The sequence below is a fragment of the Hetaerina americana genome, unplaced genomic scaffold, assembly GCF_022747635.1.
Source record: "Hetaerina americana unplaced genomic scaffold, ioHetAmer1.1.p SCAF_7, whole genome shotgun sequence".
Taxonomy (NCBI): Eukaryota; Metazoa; Arthropoda; class Insecta; order Odonata; family Calopterygidae; genus Hetaerina; species Hetaerina americana.
The window spans coordinates 13,963,956-13,987,341 of record NW_027287316.1 but is presented as its reverse complement, the minus strand read 5'-3'; the positions used below and the strand labels follow the sequence as shown (position 1 = coordinate 13,987,341).

The 23,386-nt window shown below is 40.1% G+C and overlaps 1 protein-coding gene across 1 annotated transcript in view; it reads left to right on the top strand.

The window, feature by feature from the left end:
* Positions 1 to 23,386, top strand: part of LOC139696544 (agrin-like) — a 161,880-nt gene that overhangs the window by 105,473 nt on the left and 33,021 nt on the right. The window contains exons 4-6 of the mRNA XM_071595348.1: positions 3,662 to 3,892; positions 15,964 to 16,067; positions 17,129 to 17,246. Of these exons, the coding sequence (XP_071451449.1) occupies positions 3,662 to 3,892; positions 15,964 to 16,067; positions 17,129 to 17,246 (453 nt within the window). The remainder of the gene's footprint in view (positions 1 to 3,661; positions 3,893 to 15,963; positions 16,068 to 17,128; positions 17,247 to 23,386) is intronic.

Sequence of the window (23,386 nt, the reverse complement as noted above, 5' to 3'; positions counted from 1 at the left end):
CCCCCCTCCAAATCTTTACGTTCAGTTTTTTTTCAAATAGATAAATATATAATTATAATTTTAAGACTACGGCGTTGAGTAATATTTTAAAGATAGAAATGGTAATAATCGAAAATCCGGGGCTGTTTTAATGCATGCTGATTCCTATGATTTTTTGTGATAAATGTGTGCAAATAAAATTTAGAATAACGTATTTTTTTAAGAATTTCACTTTAAATCAAACATAATAAATCCCTGCTTGGATGTTAATTCTAATTTTATCTGTTCTCCGTCTTTAAACTTAAATGTAGATGCCCTTTACTTATTTAACGCTCCTGAAATTAATATGGCGAAATATATTTTTATGGAGAGTATATTTAACACTCAGCCCCTTCCCCCTTTCTCTTGGAAGCAAATTCATAAAAGCAGACCACCTGGACCACCGAGGAGAACTCTTTCTTCCAGTGGCTCCGTAGTTGTTTGCATATTAATTTATTTATTAACTCGCATCCATCATCGGTCGGTACTTTCTTCGACGAAACGTAAAATAAGGGTGACGGGAATTGTGATAAACATGAAAGAGGAATATTATTAGAAACTTGAAGGGAATACTGGGCGGGTAGATTGGCACCCTTTTCTTCCTCACCCCTCCCCGGGAACCGATTACTCTGAGGAGCCCCGGCCTCCGTTCAACCCCCCCCCCTCCGTTCACACTCCCGACTCCCGCAGGACTAATCTCCGATCTCCCTCTACCCGCCACCCGCACAGGTCCCTCCCACATCTCTCTCAACAGAGCTCTCTTGATCCTTTATTGCCTCGAAAATAAACGAGTTCCTTTTTGCGAGTGTTGGAAGCAATTTGGCGGATTCCGAGATGAAATGTAGGCCTTAGTATATACGGAAAACAAGGCTTCATCCGCCTCCGCCCACTGTCCCGCCATTTTTCCCAATCCCTTCTTCCTCCTTACTCGTGTCCGGGCCCCCCTTCTCTCGCTCTCTGTCTCTCAATGTTTTTCCTTTCCTCTCGTCCCCATTTTTAACCCTTTTTTTATTCAACTCCTCCTCCCTAGGTGGGCTCGGAAAAGAAAACGGGAAAGGATAATCCTTCAAAATGAGGATTTCGTTTTTATTCGTCCCGAAACTCTTCCCCGCCCTCCAATTCGGCGGGAGGGTGGGAGGTAGAGTTTCGGCGGAAGTACCTCTCTTGATGGAGAGATGGTGGCAGTTCATGATAAAACAACATAAGCATCCGTCGACAGGTCCGTCTACCCACCCCGTCCCAGCCCTCAAAAACTCCCCTTCCCTCCTCTTCGAAAACGAAGGGGGTTGGTTTCCACCCCCGGAATTTCAAACGGGTAAATCCTCAAAACCTCTCCCTTTTCCCTCCCTCCCTTCCCACCCCTCCCCTTTACGTCTCGGCACGGGAATCAAATTTCGGGAATAATATCCCCCGCCATCCTTGCTGTTTCCAGTTTTGGGTGCTCTTGAATAATTACATTTGAGAGGGAGAGGAGGATATCGTCCCCGACTCTTTCGATTATTTTTTTCCCTTTCTTTACTTCTTTCGCCTCGCCCCCCTCCCGCCCAAAGCGACCCTCACACTCCCTCCGCAGACGTATTTCGCCCCCCTCCCCCTGTCCGCCTCCCCAGATCGAAGCTCGGGAAGCAGAAATTGCCGGACTCCTTATCCGCGCATGAAATTGAACCTCAGCATCCCGACTGTTTTTGAAGTGAACCAACTGTTTTTGAAGTGGGAGGATAGTGCCTTTATTTTTTAGCCGTGCATGTAAGTCATTTATACGATCTTTCTCTTTGCTTCACGCTGGTTTCTCGGCTCAAGTTTCATTTTTCCTCCTCAAACACGAGGGTTTTGACAAGGTTCTTTTTCTTCTCATGACATCCAGATTAACAGTCTTTTTTTTACAATATCCCTACTCAGTGAAAACGAAGCAGGAGGGAAACGTGCTAAAACGGATGATTGATGGATACAGAGATTTTTCTGAGGCGCAAATGGATTAAATATTCGCCTTTTTCACATTTTATACATGCTTCTTAAAATGGTTTCCTGAATCAACCTGGTTTGCTACACCACAGTCAATCATCACTGACAACCTCTCGGCGTGTAATATTTCAGCTAGTCTATAAAACGTTCCTAAGTATAAGCTTTTTTTTAGTGTCAAGAGTATCGCCTTTGATTATTTTGTATAATGCGGATTATATCCTGATGAATTTGGAATTATTAACTGCGTACATGCGCCATTTTGGAAATAGCTTGTTATGAATTCGATGGTTTCAGACTCTATTTTGTGAGAATCCATGATCACCGAATACTTGGTATATTTTCACAAAAACTGCCTTTGTGAAAAAATACCAAGTTAAATTATTCAGTGATAACTTGTTCAATTTATCAAACGTAGAACATTCATTTTATAACTAATTCGTCAAATTACCCTCTTGCAGTCGATAGGTTAAAACTAGTTTTCCTGGGCCACATCAAAGTCCATTCTGATTATTTATAATATATACTCGTACTTCTGATAGAATATATTTGTCGAGGCCAATGACTGATTTCAATTCATTAATTCTTTTATGTTCATCAATTAACAGCATTCACTGTCATTTAAAACAACAAATAACTATGAAATATTTTTCATGTCTTCAATTTTACACGAGTGGCTTGTTTACTTAGTTATTTATCGATAATCAACTCCCAATTACCAAGGGCTCGTAACCAGTAGTAGTCTATGCTTATGCTATTTTTATTGTATCCGAATAGCATTAATTTAGGTAATAGAACGAGAAATTACGCCTTCAAAACAGAAAAGCAAGAATAACTGTAAAAATTATCAATGAAATTTACAAAAATCCAAATCTTATTTATCGTAAAAGCGAACTCGTAATTTTCACTGCCACCAGGAAATTATGCGAGCATCATATTCGTATGACCGATAATGTCGGTTTTGATTGCTTTCATAAATCACATACTCCAAAATACTAATAAAATATTCACAATGAAATACTTTTAATTCTAACCTATGCATGTCGTACGAGTATTTTCATTTTAATAATTATTTCAAAAGGTGGGCATTAGTAGAGCACGGCTTTTGATTGAAGAGAGGAAATAAAGAAATAGAGTTATTCAATTCTTGCTGCAGCAAAATCTTTCTCAAACGCAGATGGCGATCGAAATATCATGAGCAAAGGGCAATATTAATTCGTACTCAAATTAAGTCACCTTAGATGATTGCTCTGAGACAAATTTAACAGTTATAGTCGAATCAGTGGAATGCATCACGAATCATCTGACGCCATTGATGTTAGCGCACATAAATGCTATTGTTACAATGCAGTTAGATCACAGCACTGAAGTTGAAATGAGTAGTGGCTATTTTAACGTGGCCATCTCATTGTATCCTATCGCCCAAATGCGCAATACTCCTTTCCATTGTCTCTCTCGGTCGTATTTCCACTCCCGAAGAACTTCTCAAGACTTGGTTCTATGAGTGTTCTTAATTTTAAACCTTGGGCTTTTTGTTGTGGTATCAATGTTTCCATGGGGTCAGGTATTCTTTCTCGGACTGCCCGCTGGAAACTTTCTGCGGAGCCGAGACCCACTCTCTTCCGGCGAAGGCGTGGAACTCCGCACTCAAGCGAGGCCCCTTTTCCCTTCCCTCTGTCCCCAGGGGGCGTTGGGCCGTGCAGCCGCCGCGGAAGGGAGCCGTGCGGGTGGGGCGCGGAGTGCGTAGAGAAGGGGGGCGAGGCGGTGTGCGAGTGCCGCCCACCCGCCTCCTGCCCATCGGACTTCTCCCCCGTCTGCGGCTCCGACGGCGTCTCCTACCCCAACGAATGCCGCCTCCGGCTGGCCGCCTGCGAGAAGAGGAAGGACCTCAAGGTCCTCTACGGCGGCCAATGCGGTGAGTACCCTAGCAAGGGCAGGGTGGGGGGAGGGGTCAAATGGTGAAAGTAGGACTTCTGCAAGGGGAGGGGTAACACCTAGCATTTGTGGTATTTTTAAATTTTCCCTTGCACCTATTCGACAAGTATTTTCTGTTAACTCTCTTGGTTCTTCTTTTTTCTTGTAATATGTGCTTTTGTGACCTGTTTCAATTCAATTTCAACCCAATCTGGGTACTAGTGCTATCATTTTCTTAATCGGCTAATATTACTTCTAAAAACTACAGTTATCAGCCCAAAGGTCAGTTTGATTGTTGAGGGTAGAGGTTCACCCAGTACTAAGTCCAGCGGCTTGTTAATTTCACACATCAGGGTTCTTTCCTTCAATTATACGTGAAACCATAGGAGTAAGTTCAAGTAAACCATACGTTTATTCCTTTCCATTTGTCTGTTTTGGTTTCCCAGTAAGATCTGGTACCTGAAAAATTACACAGTTTAAGTGAAGTTGAGGGTGCCAAGAGGCGTCCTTTTGAATCAAACCCGGGCCCTCTGGAAATTTTTCTCCTGCAAGACTAACCTGTCGCTTGTCATTTTGTGTGTTATCTCCCATTTTTTCGTTGAAACAGTCGATAGTTTGGTTTCATATTATATTTTCAGTTCTTTTTTATTTATATTCACTTATTTATCCACCTTAATTAAATACATTAACGTTAAATCAACTAGATCTTACCGCGTATTCATCAAAAATGCTCTAGAAGTTAGCATTGTTGCTGTGGATTAAAGTGGGAGAAACTTCAACCTGATCACGTTGGTTTTATTACGGAGAAAGCATAATTCATTCAGCCTCACAGAAATGAAGCAAACAAATTGTTTGCGAAAACTTAAACACGATCTTCACTTCGTTTCAAGCTCCACAATCTGGCTTCTCAAATTCTTTTCGCTGCGAATTCTACGAGGCTGGTTCCCACAACCGTTCCTTAAAAAGTTCGACTCTCAAAAATATTCATGCTCTCTAGCAAGGGAATTTTACAGATTTTTTAAAACGCAAATAGCTACACCGCAGCAGTTACAAATTTTATCATTTTTTGTCTGTAGATTTGGAATATCCCTGAGACGCTCAGTGGAAATATTTTAATCTTCAAATTTTAAATCAAATTTTTAATTTATTTCTTCAATAGAGGGGTAGCGTGATAGCCCTATGATTAGAGCGTTAAGCTAAGGGGACCCGGGTTTGATTTCTGGTGACGCCTCAAGAAACTATTAGCTTTACTCAAACTGTATGAGTAGCTCTTCTAAAAAAATTCCCCCCTCCGCCCCCCCCATTACTCTGATGTTTGACTTGTACACGCCGTAAATGGAGGCCTTAGTATTCCCAACACTCTCATCTATCAAACAAGCCTTCGAGTTGATTGCTGTGATATTTTTTCATTCTTCAAATGTGACGCGCGCCCCCAATCTGCATCGCTCCATATTGCCCTCACCGCACGTGATTGACTTGTCTCTATTCCTTGCGACGGCAGTTCAAGCATCCAGGGGGAGCAGGAGAGGTTGTACTCGGAGGAGAATACAAAATTAATCTCCGGGAAATTCTATTTTCACGCTTAGATATCTCAAAGCTTGACTGTGGGCAAAGACTGGACTAAGACTAGGTTTGGTGGTAAAGAGTGGACTATGTACTCGATTCGAGGAAAATTCGAGTAGGCACACTTGACCGCCGTGAAAAATATAACAAAGAACGCGTCACGTAGTAAACAAACCCCCTAGCGGGTAAGGTAATTGAGACAATGCTCTTAGTTAGGGCAGCGGGTTTATCCCATTTTTTAAATGCCAAAAAAATTTCAAATATAATTAAATTGTGTTTCTCTCCTTCAGAGGATTTCTGAATGCCTTCCTTGTCCTTAGATTTTCGTATAAATTGGCTTTTGAATAATCATTTCAATCAAAAAAATATGTAGATATATTTAATGTTATTCATTTACAGATCACTTCTGAGGAACTGCTGCGTGATTATTAATTATGTGCAAAAGAGAGTCATTTTATAAATGACATTATCATATTTTATTTATCTTCTACTATAAGTATTTACTCCAGTTGGTTTTCGGTATGTTTTTTATGCCAATGAAACATTTGGGATGACCTGAAGAAGTATGGCTTGTTTGTAAAAAGCAATGAATCAATTTTTGAGATAACAGGCGTGCATAATGAAACGTGACGAAAAATTTAAGCCCTCTCCGTCGTTCATCGCCCCACAAATATCAAAGAAAGAGGGATAACTGTAAGGAAAAAACTCAAAAATTCCTCAACTTTTCGCATTTTGTACATTGGCTTTTTGGTATAAATAATATGTACTCACAAAATAGATTTAATCTCGTAATTTTTTCCCACCGCGTAACGGACTATCGTAAGTGCCCCATATACGAGGGTGATCCCAGAAGTACCCGACCTAACAAAGAAAACAAATATTTTGGAAAAAAATGTATGTATTTTTCAACATAATCTCTTTTCAGCTCTATACACTTTTCCCAGCGATGTTCAATAAGCTCGAACCCTTTTTACAATAAGAACTGTCTTGCTTTTCAAAATAGCCATTAACTGTCAACATCACTTCTTCACGGTTGGAAAATCTTTGACCACCGACCCATTTTTTCAAGTTTTCGAACAGAAAATAATCCGAGGAGGCTAAATCTGGTGAATAGGATGTATGAGGTAGCAATTCAAACTTAAATTCATGAATTTTGGTCATCGCAATAACGGATTTGTGAGCAGGTGCATTAACTTGATTAAACAACACTTTCTTCTTAGCCAAATGCGCCCGCTTTTACTTGATTTCTTCGCTCAAACGTTGCGATAAGTTCGCATAATACTCGCCATTGATAGTTCTTTTTCAAGGTAGTCAATGAATATTTTCCCGCATACATCCCAAAAAACCGACGCCATGACCTTGCCTGCAGATGAAACGGTCTTTGCCCTCTTTGAAATCCTTTTGAATCCATTGTTTTGATTGTTCTTTTGTCTCGGGTGTGAAATAATGGACCCATGTTTCATCCATGGTTATGAAATGGCTCAAGAATGCTGCCTTGTTGCTGTAAAACTTGGCTAAACACTCAATTGAAACATCTTCACGACACTGGTTTTGCTCGAGTGTGAGTAAACGCGGCACACCATCTTACATACAGGTTTCTCATGTCCAAATTTTCAGTTCATACGTGATGCACTGCGCTTATTGAAATGCCTACCATATCTGATAGTTCGCGCACTTTCAGTCGACGATCATCCAGTATCACTTCGTGGATTTCCTTCACCGTTTCTGGAGTCGTTACCTTATTTGGTCGACTAATGTGATGTTTGTCTTGACAGCTGGTACAGCCTCGTTTCAACTCTGCTACCCAATATTTTACTGCTGTAAACGAAGGAGCAGACTCATCCAGATTAGAATCCAGTTCAGCTTTTATATGGTTGGGCTGAGGCCTTTCAAATGAAATTATTTTATCACATAATGATGACCAATTTTCTCCATTTTAATGAATTTGCTGATAACGTCCCCTATTGATGGCTTCCAAACAAATACTAAACAATATACCGCCATCTGTAGGTCAGGACGGGTACTTCTGGAACCAGTGTCATTTGACCCATATATCATTCATTGTTGTGTACTTTATTTCTGTTTTCGTAATGATTGTGTATATATTGAGTCAATTATGACTTCATCACGAGGTTTTTCTGATTATTATTTGAAAATATACTTGTCCCACAATTCTCTACTCCAGACGGAGGAGCAATTAGGATAAGCAAAATTAGATGATCAGAATTCAGCCGAATTTTAACTATCAGATATAGGGTTAAGAAGATATCCCGAGACTTTCTATTATAACACCGAAATCACCTCAGTATTGAAACTAATACGGTCTATTCCCACAACCTTTTCCGTTTACTCCTCGTAGACGGTGTAACAGTCCCTGTACACCGCAGCCATTCCATTTCAATGCGCCTTTCCGGGATTTTGGTTGTACCCCCGACGGTCCAGTTTTGAACCTCGGACGTCTCGCTATTCCATACTGAAAGTAGTGCGAACTGTTTTTGTATATGTTATCGTTCGTACAATTTAAGACTGGGTCGTTTTCTTCATGACATAAATAGGGACAAAAAGATGCCGGAAAAAGTAAATTTTGGACATTATCGATAGTTTATTTGCTGCGTAAGTTTAAATTTCCTGCTAAAATCATAATAAAACGTCTGTTTTAAGGCAAGAATGAGACTAAATAGTCCCATCTTACGCCTAAGCCCTAATATAATTCTAAATAGGACAATTGAAGATATTCGCCGCAATCGCCGTGATTGAACGATTTTCTGACTTTTTAGAGCATGTCAAAGGGGACAAACCACGACCTCAATCACCAATCTATTTATATCATAATTATTTTGTAGGTTTGCAATTTTTGGTGCTTTGTAACATCGCTGAAAATTAAACCACGGCCTGATTCCCTGATCTCTGTGCCATTTAATGTTTAATACTCAATAAACACATCAAAGCAATGTCCGTGTCCTTCCGGGATAGGAAGGGAATTGACAAAGCGCAGAGTTTAATTGAGTCGCATTCGAGAAAAGAATTGCAAATCCATTGTACCTCGCTCTTATGTCATGCCTGAAGTCAAATCTTTGACGAATATCATATTGTCAGATATAGATCCAGTCTAGATTGTTATTCCTCAGATATACGCGTATTTTTGGCGGCCCCGGTGGCGGCGGAGTAACGTCCTCGCATGCCAACCCAAATGCAGGGGTTTGATTGTCACCTAGGTGGATTTTTCTCCATTTAGGGCTTGGGTAATTGAAATTTGTTATTTTTGTAATATTATTGTTTAAAAAAGTCCGATGTTAAGGCCCAAGTGCTGTTTTCGGATTAATATAAAATAAATAAACAGTGGATAGCCCCATATATTTTATGTTAATTAATTGAAAGACCATTATTCACCAATATCTTCATGCCCTCCTTCCTTACCCACTTTTATAACCTTCTAGCCATCCCTTTCTAATGCCCCTTGAATCGCGTTTGGTACACCAACAAACACATAGACACACGAATAAACTCACCTCCAGGGTTCGGAGGCGTGGATGTATTCCGATGAGGGCTTATTCCTCATTTATACATTTGGGGTAATGTTTAAAAGTCAATTCCATATAGGGAAATTCAAATAGTGTGTTTTTGTAGGTATTTAAATATTCCTGCCAATCGGAAAATTACTTTATTTTTATGCGCTAAATATGCAATCGCATGGGGCGTCGTAAAATTGTCCCGAAAACGTTGAAAATCAGGTCAAAATGGGGCATTTAGTAAGCTCGAATTAAAAATTTTATGTACACTCCCACACGAGGGAAGATTTGAGGCTTTTTCAAATATTTAAATCTCTATGAAAAATGCGGGCCAATGTATATGATAACAAGAAAACATTTTACGACGAGGAGATATTGAAATAATAAAATGATTAATTCCGAAATTATACAAGTCCATGTAGTTTTTTATTCATGGGGCTCTTCTGCGTTTATCGTTTGCATTTCATTACTTTAAACTCTGGAAATATCTGGCATACATACTAAAATCTCGCCATTCATTCAAGGGATTCTACCCATTGATAGGTAGGTTACGGACCATCCCTAACGATTATATGCTTAAATAATCACGAGAACTTCCTTTTTTTACCCTAAACTATTTCTTTCTTCATTTCTTCGTAATCCTTGCCCACCCTGAATCCGTCTAGAAAGTTTACTGTATGCCTTCCTCTTCACTGCTTACCTAAAATTCTCACTTCTATTATAGTCTTCAACATTCCACTGCCTTTCAATATTTTCTCCTCTCACTTTCTCTGCCTTGTTTGGATTTCCCCAGTAACTTCTCTTTATTCACTCAATAAAACCTCGGGCGCTTGCCTTCCTCTCTATCTAATTTATCTTCTCCATTCACTGTCACACAGAACTCTCTGGAAGTGTCCAATTTACGTTCACCTGCTCTCTTCCGAGAACATATCTCACATTCATTTAATCCCTATGCTTCATATTAAAATATTTACTAGCCTTACTAGCCTAACCTCTTTACTCTCTTCATCAGTTATTTTCTTCTTGTAAATGCTACGTTTGGTGGCGCAGTTCTTCTCCTAATATCCCGATTACTACGTCCACTTCCCACTCAAATATGTGAACTGCTCTACCTGATCTATTTTACTTCTTCCTACTTGGATATTTAACTTGGCTATCTTAGTTCTCAATATCCTCATCACTTTTGTTTCCTGGTGGTTGGTCCTCATCCCATACCTCTCACATTGTTCCTTTGAAGTACTTAATAATAAATGAAATCCCTTGTTGCCCCACTCACTATTTCGTGGACATTGCAAACCTGACTGCCTAAATCGTCTCTCCGCCCACTTTTATTTCCTCCTACTTCAGCTCTTCCCATGCTGGCCTTAACATTTCCTCCGCACATATGTACACTAAGTTTAAAAAGTGCCGGCGATGACGGACAAATCAGTCTCACTTCCATGCCCATCACTTTCCATCCCAATTCTCCATCTACTGTCTTTACCTACGCCGTTCCATTCCTGTACAAGTTTCAAATACAAAGTCAGTTGCCTTTCCCTCCAGTTCACTCCCATGCTCCACAACACATGTTTATTCATTAATTTTGCCCACTCTACACGCTCGAACGCCTTCTTGAAATCCACGAAATATACAAAAGTCATCCTATTTATATTCAGTGTTCCCTTCTAGTGGTGTTCTCATCTTCGCAATGGCGCCACGCTTTCCTCTTTCCTTTGTAAACCCAAGTTGTTCGCACTATTTTTTAACTTTCCAGGGATGATTCTTAGAACTACCTTTGCTGCATGTGAAATAAAACTCATTGATCTAACGTGCTGCTGTTTTTAACTTTTTTGGAACGGAAATCAAAACTGACCAAAGGAAATCTTCCGGTCAAATATCTCCCTCATAAATACCTTGTATAAGTTCAAACAATTCCCTCCTTTCGTTTTTCTCTCAACTCAGTGATTCTGCGAGGATATAATCTATTTGTACTGCTTCATCCGACTTCATCTCCCTTTACGCTTTTTCTATCTCGCTATCTAGTATTGCTGGACCAAAGCTGTCCTCATCAACTTTACATTCCCTTTCTATTTCTAAACTGTCCGGCCTAATATCTTTGCCATAACCTCTTCTGCCTATTATTTCCCCTTCCTTGGATCTCATCTGGCTCCATCGATAACTTTCCTGCCTTATTTGTTACGGTAGGGGTAGTTTTTCCTTTACTACGTCCTGGCAATTCATTTACCTTCTTACACTCGCAGAGCTTCAAATTTTCCTTTTATCTTATATTTCTTCATATCCTCGAACTGATCTTTCCTCCCTATTTCACTGGACGTATTAGTTTCTTGCTTCAGTTTAATTTTTTCACTTTCCATACATTTTTAACCCCGTTTCCATGTTGATTCTCTTTCATTTTCTTCTTTCATCCATTCTCTTATTATTTCTCCCATGACCTGTGCCTTGTTAATTCTCTTATTCCCTACCATTCCTATCACTTCCTTTGCTGCTCTCTCTCTCTCTCTATCCCATTCTTAAGATTCACTTTCCTTTCTCTAACCTTTTTCATTCCCCTATCCTCATTTAGATGTTCATTTTTTCTTGGCGTTCCTTCCTTTTTACTCTCGTTAATCCTTCAAGATTCCTCTTGGAGGCCCTCTCCTTCCCCAAATAACCCATTTGAATTTCAAATTTTGTTTCATGAAAACTAAATTATGATCCACATCTGCATTCTCTCCTGATGTGTGAGTTTATGATGCTATTTCTAAATATTTGTCGAATCATGATACGATATAACTAGTATTACATGATTCTCCCGGTATTTAACATGTGTACCTAGGCCTGTGATGCTGTTTGAACCAGTGTCAAGTCTCTTCGTCTGCGTAACTTGATTGCTTTCTCTCCGCGATGACTCTTAAACCGTTCTCTCTTACCTCTCTCCAATCCCTGCCTTCGCCTACATGGGCGTTCCAATCCCCCATTAATACTGGGTGCTTCCTCTTCCTGGCACGTTCCCAATTATGTCTTCTAATCGATCGTACAAACTCTCTACTTCTTCCTCCCGGGGGCTATTTATCGGCATGTACTCCTAGATTATCGGTCCGGTCAGCTTTTTATATCTACCAAGAGTATACCATCACTCACCTGATTTATAGTAACTACCTTTCTTCCCAGTTTCCATTTCTGTGTCCACGGAATGCACAAACCTTCCATTGCGTCAAGGCCGTAGCCAATGACAGAGAAAATCACGCCAAAGGATAAAATTAAAAAAGTTGATTTTAACATTACATTCCCTTCGCCACATTTGTGGCACTGATGTTATAGGAAGCAATCGTAAAGGTACAATTAATAATGCCGACATAACCGTCGAAAACATATGATGTAATGACTATAGAGATAGGCGAAGTATATCAACGACGTAGTAGCATTTATATTCCACACATGGCCAAAATCTTATCAGTTTTCCTAACTAATGTCAACAGTCAGTGAATAAATAAACTTGGTATTTTTTCATTTCAAAAAAAACTTTAAAACACTGCCGGTTTCGACGCATAGGTGATATCATCAGTTATAATAATAGTTTTTCATCAACCCTCGTTTTCACGCAAACATATTCAGATAAACAAGCAGGGAAAATGGTCCTAACCTATTATTTTGACTGGGAAGTTTAAGTCGACCTATGTGATGATAGAATTGAATTTTTTTCCGAAACCGCAATTGAGATAGAAAGGAATGAATGAAAGTTGTTCAAGGGAAACAGAGTACATTCCAATTAAGAGTAATTTAATCAGATTTCAGCCAATACTCGGAACGCTTTTGAGTTGAGGGGTCATGAAACAAAAAGGTTGACCTATTTTTTTTCAGCATATGGTGTTTTTTTCCGTGGTGGTCGATTGTAGGCACGTTATACGACAAGTCATCTCGCTGCATTACGGTGTTCGTGCTTCCAAATTAAAAGAACACCCTTCTGCTGAGTCTCATCTATTATGACGTTGCACAAAGCTGATTTATGCGGCCATATTGACAGTCCTTAAGCGTTTCCCCCCCCCCTGGGATGGAGCGACAGAGGAGAGACATGAAAAGCGGTCGTCAGGAGTGTCCAGCATTAGAATGAGAAATGGTTTAACATGAAATGCGCGTGCATTATTCCTTAAATAATCACCCACTACGTGCAGAAGTGCTGCACGCCCTTCCTCCTCAACACACGCAGACGACATAAGCGGGCCGAATTGTGCACCATGCAGCCGCTGCATGATTGATATATATATTTTTTTAATTTGTTTGTAGTCGCCACTCCTTGCGTTCAAAATTCATTTGAATAATATATCCGCACGGGCAGACCACCTTCATTACTCGTCCCTCTCCCCTCCGGCCGCGGGTTGAAATTTTAAAGCCGACCCTCCCCCGCATTCACCGAGAGCGTCGGTCCGCCTCCGTCGTGTAAACACCACAGGGTCGGTCGGCGTCTGGGTATGCACGCGTGCTCACGCCGACGCCTTGCCCCCCCGCCCCTTGTGCCGTCTCCTCCCACACCCCCGCGGTCCATGATTTCCCCGCGGACCCCAAATTAGCCTCACTCCTCTTTTGCCTCTTGTTTGCTTTTATTCGGCACTTCAATTTTTAATGGGACCGGGCGCGTCGCCCGGAAATTTTAACGAGCCGCGTTCACAAGCTCCGCCAGCCTGAAGGCATCTCGGCTCAGGGCCGGACCAGGGGTGGGTTACTTCTTTCCCCTCCCTCAACTTCCTTCCGCCCACCAAACCCTCTCTTGAAATCCGTACCCCAACAAGCCCGACCCCTCTTCCCTCTTCCTCACCCCTCGGGCCACTCCGGAGTATGTTTCCTCTCTTTACGCCCACTCCCCTCATCTAGGAAAACTCATTCCCGCACGCGTAGTCCCTTTACCTGCCTGCTCACTAAGTCCGAGCTCCGCTGGCCTCCCTCCATCTCTTGCCGTCGGTCGAGAAAGGAAATAATGCGCGCAACTAAATGGCACGGTAGGCAACTCAAACACGGGGGACTATTTCGCGACATCCGTCGTCAAGCACTGATTTCATTAATAATCCCTCTCGAAACAAACTCTGCTGTCGGGGCACCTGTGCGGCACGCGACGGACACTCCGAGTGTGTTTCCCCAAAGGTCCGCCCCGTCGCTCCGTTCGCCGTAAGTCTCTCTTCCGCGGTGGGGGAGGATTGAGGAATTTTTCATTGCAAATCCCTGCCAACCCCCCTGCCCCACTCCCCCCCCTCAACCCAATCTCTCGCTCTCGTGCCCATTTAAAACTTTATATCTCGCACAAAAGGCGCTCCACGGTCAGATCGAGTGCCATCCTAAAGATTGGTTTAATTATTTTTTAAACGAGGGCAAGTTTTAGATCATTTATTCAGCATTATTTCAGCCGTATTGGATGTAACGTGGGGGAATAACGGCGCTGTATTAAATAAGGAAAAGAGTGTCTCCAATTAGAGAGTTTAAAGAGAATCTAATTATTCTTTAGTATACACACGGTCTGTCCCAAAAATAAGTGGAATAAATCTGGGAAAAACATTTATAAGAGATCAAAGTACAAATTGCTAAAATTCTTCATTAGAGCGTCCTTTTGTATTGATAAACCAATACCAGGGCCTCCGACAGTTGTGGTATACTTCCTGTAAGGCAGCAACAGGACCCTAGTTCAGGCACCTCGTCATGGCATGGTTTGACATAATCCAGTGGTCCACAATTGTACTCAGAGGGGTTATACTTGGGTCGTACTCAAAACCCATGTCTTCTCACCACTAACCACCTACTCTAAAAATTCGGATCACTTTCGCCGTGGTCCAAGAGGTCCAAGGCAAGATTTTGTCACACAAGAAGTCATCTGACAGCACCTTTGGGGACCGTCATGATACACCTTTCCCTTGGCTAAATCTTCCGTAAGAATGCAATGCGCTGTAGTTTTCTGAATATTGCTTTCTTCTGCTTACACCCTGACACTTTGGGGTCAATCAGAATTGAGTCTCACTTTTTGCACATTTTCATCACACTTGTGTTTTTTATGGATGTCCAGGGAATTCCTCATCATCAACCTCCGCTCTACCCTCCCGGGACATCTTGTGCCAGCGGAAAACCATTCCTCGGGACATTGCTGTATCCCATGAATACGATTTTTCGAGCTCAACACAAAATGTTATCGCGTATCGTTTCTCCATGGAACGTGGCTTCAATCATGCATCCATGACGCGACCCTCGAGCAGGGGCCCGGTTTTGCAGTGAGAAGCGTACTGTAATGGCCCACAGACAACTGAATCGGGTCGCGTTGCTTTCCCAAGACCACCCACAACCTATACCGCCACAAATTGTCGCACTCCAGCCGTCCACGTCGGTGGAAAAAATCATTCTACATTTAATTTTAACAAACGATGTAAATGCACGACGCACCTTTCGAGAATCTCGTTTCATATTCAGTTAAATTTGCCTGACATGGTGAAGATATCCCATAGAAATACTATTAGTATTAAATATCTCATTAAAAAATCGGATGAGGAAAATAGTTTTTTTTAATTCTATTAAAACTGAAGAAAAGAACAGTGTTGCTAAATTTAAAAATTAAATATCAACCCGTAGTCGATTTCTCACTTCCGAGCAAGAGGTTTTCCTGGGATATTTGTTTACTACTTTGGCTTGTAAATCACAAAAATAGGTGAAAATAAATAAACTTATCATTTATATACAATCTGATTTAGTAGTTAAACAGGAAATTACGAGTCTAAAATCATTTAGAATGCTCTAGCTTTTGATCGCAAACTATATTCCTAAAAAATCTGTGACAATTCAGTTGAAAGATGTAACCTATCTCAGAATAATCCCATCGGGTATTGAGAGGGGCATCCTGTGGAGAAGATCATAAGAAACAATATATTTTGCCTCCTGATTAAACCAAAAAGCGACGTCGTAGCAAAAAATCATGTGAATCCCAAGGAAAAGTGTGCTTCCAGACAATTCTTTCATTGAACTCATCGATGCTTTATTTACCTTCCTTCAGATGGCTGCGAAAGGAAACGGTGCGAACATTACTCGAAATGCGAAGCGGGCAGTGGGATGGACGGGGAGGCCCGGTGTGTCTGCCCTGGACCCTGTCCGGATACGGTAAGTCTTCATCTACCTGCGTGCCCTTTAGATTCTAAACATTCCTAAATTAATCAAACGCTTTAAAAATGCTGACAAAAACTCAATATCTCAAAAGAATTGATGATTATATTGAATGATAAAAAATGGGCGGTTGTCGACTGTTGGCTTTTCTGAAAAAACATCAATTCAATAGAAAAACTGGAACTCTCCCCCGCACTGATCTTCAAGTTTCATTTACCCTACAACGAGCCAGCATTAATAATTATCTTTGAATAAATGTAGCTGAAGTTTTTTTAACGAAGGAGTTCAGAAAACTTCATTTGTTGAAATTAATTCAATTGATATTTTAATAAATCCCGTCCGTGGTAAAATAAGTATTTTAAATAAAGTTATTTTTTTATTATCCTGTTATCACTTAAATTAAGGAAGACCTAAGAAGAAATCGGTTTTTTTTCTTTTCACTCTTCAAATCTCAATTCTTAAAGCATAAAAAATACTTAAGAGTTCAATCCGCTCACAGTCAATTGATCAATTTATTAAAATATTTTTTCTTACTCTGGTTTTCAAGAACCCCAAAATATATGTTCCTCCCCACCTGTAATACTCTTACGTAATTTCTCAATTGATGTCTATGTCGACACCTGTCACGCCTTTCTTTCCCGGGAGAGGCTTTGTCAAGACAAAGCTACTTTTAAGTTTGCGCAAGAAAATGGTTTTACTGCATAAAATTCATGATTTCAGCTTCACATCTTTGAATTTGTGCGCATGGAAGTATTGACATTCATTTTTACAGAGTTTACATGCTGCAATGCGTTTCGCCATGACAGCTGGACAGTTGGCTGACATCATCAGATATCTGATGATGACACATCGTGGGGAATCACATTGTACCAATGAAAATTCAGTGGAAAAATACGTTGATTTTTCCAACGTTCTGGATATACTTTTTACTAATTATAAATATAATCAGATATAATCTCTTGATATAATGCAATAATATAATGTCATTTTTTCAAATTGCAAGATTGTTTTTTATGGCTATTTCCTTTTTATTTATCGCTGTACACGCGTTTTCACAGATGGAGGACAACCCAGTGTGTGGTACAGATGGGAAAACGTATCGGAGTGAATGCGACCTACAGGTTGCGTCATGCAGAAGTCAGGAATACTTAGCTGTCACTTATGAAGGAGACTGCGGTAAGTAATTACTCGTCCTATCTTCTTGTTCCTAACATATGCTAAAGTCAATTTATATATCACATATCACCCGTCTATGCTGATGACATTCCTGGTTTACTCAAATGAAAATTGCGCAATCTTATTAGAAGAACTCCAAATATATGGAGTTCATATTATTTCATTCCATATTGTTTTGGTACAGAAATATCTAAATTCATTTCTGAATTATTTCATATTCAATCCCAAAGGCATTCCATCATTCTCGCGTATTTCACTTCAATTTCTACGCCATTTGTTCCTCTACTCTTCCTGATGTTAAAACTTGGTGCTGTAACCTTTTCTAAAAATTCTTTATTTTTATATCCTTGTATAATAAATTTTCTCAAAATCGGTTAAAACATCTCCGAGTTCGTACAAAAGGATCCCGTAAAACGGTGATTATAAAATGCATTATTCCTCAGAATTAATAATTTTTATTCATAGTAACGATCCATCCAACAGCGAACAGAACTAGGAACAGAAATAATGTATTTGATGAAATCGGCATATCGTGTATAATTGAGTAAACACTCTCAAGTATCTGTCATTGTGGCTCCTTGTTAAAGCACTTTGAATATGATAAAATTCCATACTTTTGGAATAAGGACAGAGTTTTACAGAAATATAGCCGTAAAAATAGAATATTTCGGAAACTTTTTCCTACCTCCGACGGTCAAATTCAATATAACTCCAGAGAATTCAGTAGTAATGAGGATGCTGCTCAACAAGCAGAACGGATATAATTTAGTTAGTCGCACTCGAAAGGGTAAAATCAATGATGTATTTTTTTCATTCGTTAAAACTCGAGTGCTCCAATTCCATTACCCGCTAGAATAGCATGCAAATGAAGGGAAGCATTTTTATTTACATAGGTATCAGGACTGAAATCCACGTAAATTTTGACGGATATTATTCTAGTATCCTCACATCATTCTTACCCTATACTTTTATAACTGATGATTCCGATGAGTTTTTGTGAATAGGTTACTGGCTTCAGACAGCTGTCAGTAAAATGAACGTTGTGCTGTGGTTTTTCTGAACATAAAATGGATATAGTGTGCAATTACAATAGTCAACGAAGCTTACAGAATGGATAATAATCATAATCAATTGTGACACCATTAAATTACTTTAAAAAGTCGTGTAAATTCCAAAACACCTAGCTTCAAAATACGTTACAGACTGGGAGTATGATACAGTTTTTGGCTGCCGTAAAAATGGAATTAGATATCAAAACCATTTTTCTGCGGGTGCAGAGCTCACTGAGGAACTATTTTTGACGCATTAAATATTTATGTGCGTTCATAAATATTATTTGTCGACATCAAGACCTACGACTGAAATATATGCAATATTTTTTGCAATTTTCATTGTTTCATCTAGTTCCCCACGCCACATATTTTTTGGCGCAGTCTTTCTTCGTTTGTGCCATAAACATTTTAAATCTATCAAATAGATAACTCCAAACGATTGAATGAGGCAAGATTATGGATCACTGAACTTTATGGAGTTTAATGCATCCTGGTAAAATGGGGAGAGTAGCAGAATTTGTCTCCCATTCTCTTACGAGAGCGGAGAGCTAATTTAAAAATAGGGGTGACTGTGGTGGATGAGGGGTACGCGATTCTCCCTAGGTCCCTGTCTGACTCTGGCCTTTGTAGTCTTCTTATCAACGTTTGACTGAGCCGACATGATATCTTTTCAAATGATCATGTCCTTTGTGTTTTTCATTCCCCTCCCTCCATCGTTGTCTATTTCTGTTCATGCCGAGACTGTGGCTATTCGTGCCTTCTGCAAACCACCCCCTCATTATTTTTCCATTGTTCTGCACCCTTTTGGGAAAGATGTTTTGTACGAAAATCTCCCTTAGTCCCTCTTTCTCCTCCGCCCCCACCTTGGGTGTTGTAGGACTGAATGAGCATGTATTATTCTTATGATTATTTTTTTATTTGAACAATCAATTAGTTTTATGTCATGAGACGTTTCCGTGATTTTCGGCCTGTGTTACAATCGTAGGCTAATGGTGATGACCTTGGGAAAGCCAAGCAGTCGTGATACGTCCTATGTTTTCAGCGCCCTCCGCGCGAAATGGCGGGGAGACCAGGATTGGAACGACCCCCTCCTCCCCCCACTAATGGGTCGTTTTTCGAAGCCACCACGCCCGACGATCATAATTGCGATTCCAATCCCCTGAAGTTCCATTTGCCTCACGGCTCGTTCAGTCGGTCGGGCAGGCGCCCCAATTTTCGGGCCAAGAACCCTCGACGATGCTCCGGGAGAAATTCCATTAAAAATAATAGAAGTTTACTGGGTCGCAGCCCAGCGATTGGGAATCGAGACCGCGGGAGATTACCCCGTGAAGGCACTGACTTGATTTAATAAAAGCCATCCGTGGATGTAACCTAATGGTCGTAATCGAAAATTTCGGCCATCGGGTTCGGTGATCTATCGATTATGGCTATTCCTTGATCATGGCCGACCGTTGGGGAAAGATCATTGGTTTCCTCTCCCCACTCAGTCTTCAAGTCATGCAATAAATGACATAAGTGGAAAATTCATATCCGATTCCTCAACGGTTGTGGCCCGTTGCGTACTTAACAAACACACTAAATGATCCGCAGAAACATTTATGGCGCCACGAACCCTTAATATTCGTACACATTCACTTCTTTGATTCCATTTACGTTTTCCTTTTCCTTGACGCTGGTTGTATCCATCGTATAAGTTCGATGTCTTTTAATTCTTTTGATTAAACATTGACGTCAAAATAATTATCAGGACAGTATATTTCTCTAATTCCAAGACAACCTTCACGAAATTATTTTTTGTTTTCCTCGGATATTCATCAAAGTCCATTAATTATTTGCCCTTACCTCAGTTCGTATTCCAGTTTTTTATTTGGTGATAAAACAATCAAGACAAATATGCAACATGTCCGGTTGAACTTCATGTTCTTTGGAATATATGCTATTTTGGATGAAATCAGTGTGATCGTAGGATTTTAACGTCGTTGGGCCATAAATTGAAAGACTACATAAACGTAGGCTGTGAAATTATTGAATTTCATGTAATGTGCATTAGATTTTAGTGCCTAAGACTGGAATTTCATCTGAATAATTAAATTTTTATTTCCAAAATCAACCTGAATAAACTTTCATCCGCTTCGGAATGAGATCTCCACGGATGCAGATTTTTAATTCATGATTCCAGGAAGTTTGTTGAGCCAAACCTACCTTTAGCTTTCGAAGAATAGAAACCGTTATTTAATGGAACAAGAGAGGGCCTCCTTAACATTTCTCTTAAGTTACGAGAAAATCTTGCCTCAAGTAGCTATCACGTGAAATGTTCAATTTTCTTCCTAGGTTCGTATAATTCAATAATTCTACTGTATGTATAATGCAAAGATATAATTACCTGCCTGATAGTAAGCACATTTCATTCTTAAATCAAATACACTGCCATTACTTAATCATTAATAAATGAAAGTTGGCTTATCCATATTTGTCCGCAGAATTGGATTGGTACTTGCTTAGCTACCGGCTTCCTACGCCAAAGTGTCCGTTTAAAGTTTCAACGGTGTAGTGGCGAATTTTTCAGGTAATTCTGATCCTTGATTGGGTGTCGAGTACACAGCAGCCTTCCCTCAGAGAGATAGGACCTCAAGCGTCACTTTGGGAGCTTTTTGTTAATAATTAGGGGAAAGGAAGCTGGTTTCATCTCCATTCCTCCCCCATTCATCTATGATGCTAAAAATGACTTTTATTGTCAATCTTCTCCCCTAAAAACGTCGGCATATTTGAATTGGTTTATTATGATAACTAATTACTCTTTGCACTCCAGTACATGACTAACTTCATTTGTCCATACATAGGCACAGCATCATTACCATGACTCCCTGGGGTCATTCGAAGTCTTTCATCCCTTGAACTTTTCCCTTCACACTATACTCCCTTCAGCAATATTTCGTGCCTAGAGAGCATGCTCATTTCATAATGAGCCCTCCTCCTTCTCAGTGTTTACCCTAAGCTTTTCTCACTGTCCACTTACCGTAGAACGTTTCCGTTGGTTGCCCGATTTTCTCATTAAGCCTTCATATTTTTCCAGACCAAAGGTGTACATATCTTGCCGTTTTCTTTTCCTTAAAGCTTCTCCCTTTGCCTTTGTCCCCCTATCCAAAGTTAAAGATACTCCATAGCAACAGCTAAGACGGAATATTTTTAGAGGTTTGTTAACCATTTTTCAGAGCATCCATCTAAATCAGATGCCTAAATCTAATCATGGTAATCAGCGAAACTCAAAGTTTGTAGAAATGTCTTCCAGCGACAGGTACAAAATAATGCCTCTCACGCGTGTAACCACTTTAACTCGTGGAATTTGGTATTTTTAATGTAGTTATCGATGACTATGGAAGAAATCTTTAATATCAGTAGGTTTTTGTGTGATTAGAATATCATTGTAATTTACCAGGCATTTAACCTTATTTTTTTTGTCGGAAATTATGCAAGAAAAGAAATGGTATTTAAAACGTCCCTTGCAAACGTCTATATCTTGTATGTAAACGAAGTGTGGTGATCTGCGTATAGCGCGCGATTTCTGATGCTACAAGTAAGTTCAAGAGTCCTGTACTTTTGTAAAAGTCATAATATTGCTGGTTCACTTTGTATCTAAAGGGATTATCATCCTAGTCATTCTAGTTACCCCCTCATATTTTCTTTTCGTAACAATTTTGAGGAACATAACCGGTCATGTTTGAGCTTCACCTGCCTATGGGTAAATGGAAGAAGGGCCATTTGATATCAATTTCGCACAATCGCCAAACCTCTATCTACCTAATTCTTTCATTAACACTTCTCCGATAGATCCCAAATAGTTTTCGCATTTCCAAGTTTGGTCTCGCCATAGCGCCAATGCGGAAGATTATTATAAGGTAATCTACCGGTTACTGTAGGTTTTGGGTGGACACAACTGCCTAATAAGTATATTGTTTCTCCTAACAAAACATAGCCCAGCATCCTACTCTACAAAAAGCCCCTCTTCATCTCTGAGTACTTCCTTCCTCTCTTCATCCGTCCAACATTCCTATCCTGTTCATGCCCTTTCCTTGTTTGCCTAGCATTCTCCCCTCTATCACAGTCTTCAACATCCCACTGCCGATCAATACGCCCTTCATCCATTTTTCCTGCCTCCTTAGGATTTCTCCCAACAATCCTCTCTCCTCGCCACCCTACTTAGCACTTCCTCATTTGTTTTCCTTTCGGATCATTTCACTTTCTCTATCCTTCTCCACACCCACATTTCAAAAGCCTCCAATCTCCGTCTATCATCCTACTTCAGTGACCACGTTTCCGCGCCGTACATAAATAAGCTCCATATCAAAATTTGACAAGTCTTTTCTTAGCATCCTTACTTAACGTCCCTGTCATACCTCCCTCCTCCTTGTGAAAGCCCCTTTTCCCAAGTGCAATTCTTCTCCTTATCTCCCTACTACTTTGACCATGGGAGGGTGCGGAAGATTATCTCTCATTTATTCTCAAATCACTGTCTCTCTCAATCCCTCGGGTGGACCAAGGCGGACCCGCGTATCTATCATATCCAAGAGGTTTTGAGTTAAGAGTGACACCCAGACTTGATATTTTTCAGTCTATGGTCTCGTGTGCTTGCCTGTTATCAAAAGAAAAAACGTTTAAGTAATATAATTCATTATTTTAAATTAAATAAATAAAACGATTATTTCATGCTAGGTATGCATATGGATTACGATCGTACATATAAGGCTCATCGGGAAAGGACAACTGGTGCGGTTGCGACAAATTCCGGTTTATTTTTCCTGAGAGGTGAATTAATATCAGTTATCCCCATTAATTATTTCCCTCTTGGGGCCCCAGCTGGAAAACATATATTCCCCGGCCTGTTATTAATGAAAATATTAATATATTTGTTTATTCCGTAATAAATAAACACATTTCCAGATTAAACGTATTATCACCTTTAGTGTACTGTCGGATGGGGGTGGGGAATGTACATTAATTGAACGATGTTTTTCAAATGAATGTATTTTTTAGTGGAAGTGATGCCACCCGAAATTTACTCTGCTCATCAACATCCTCTTTTCTCTCCTG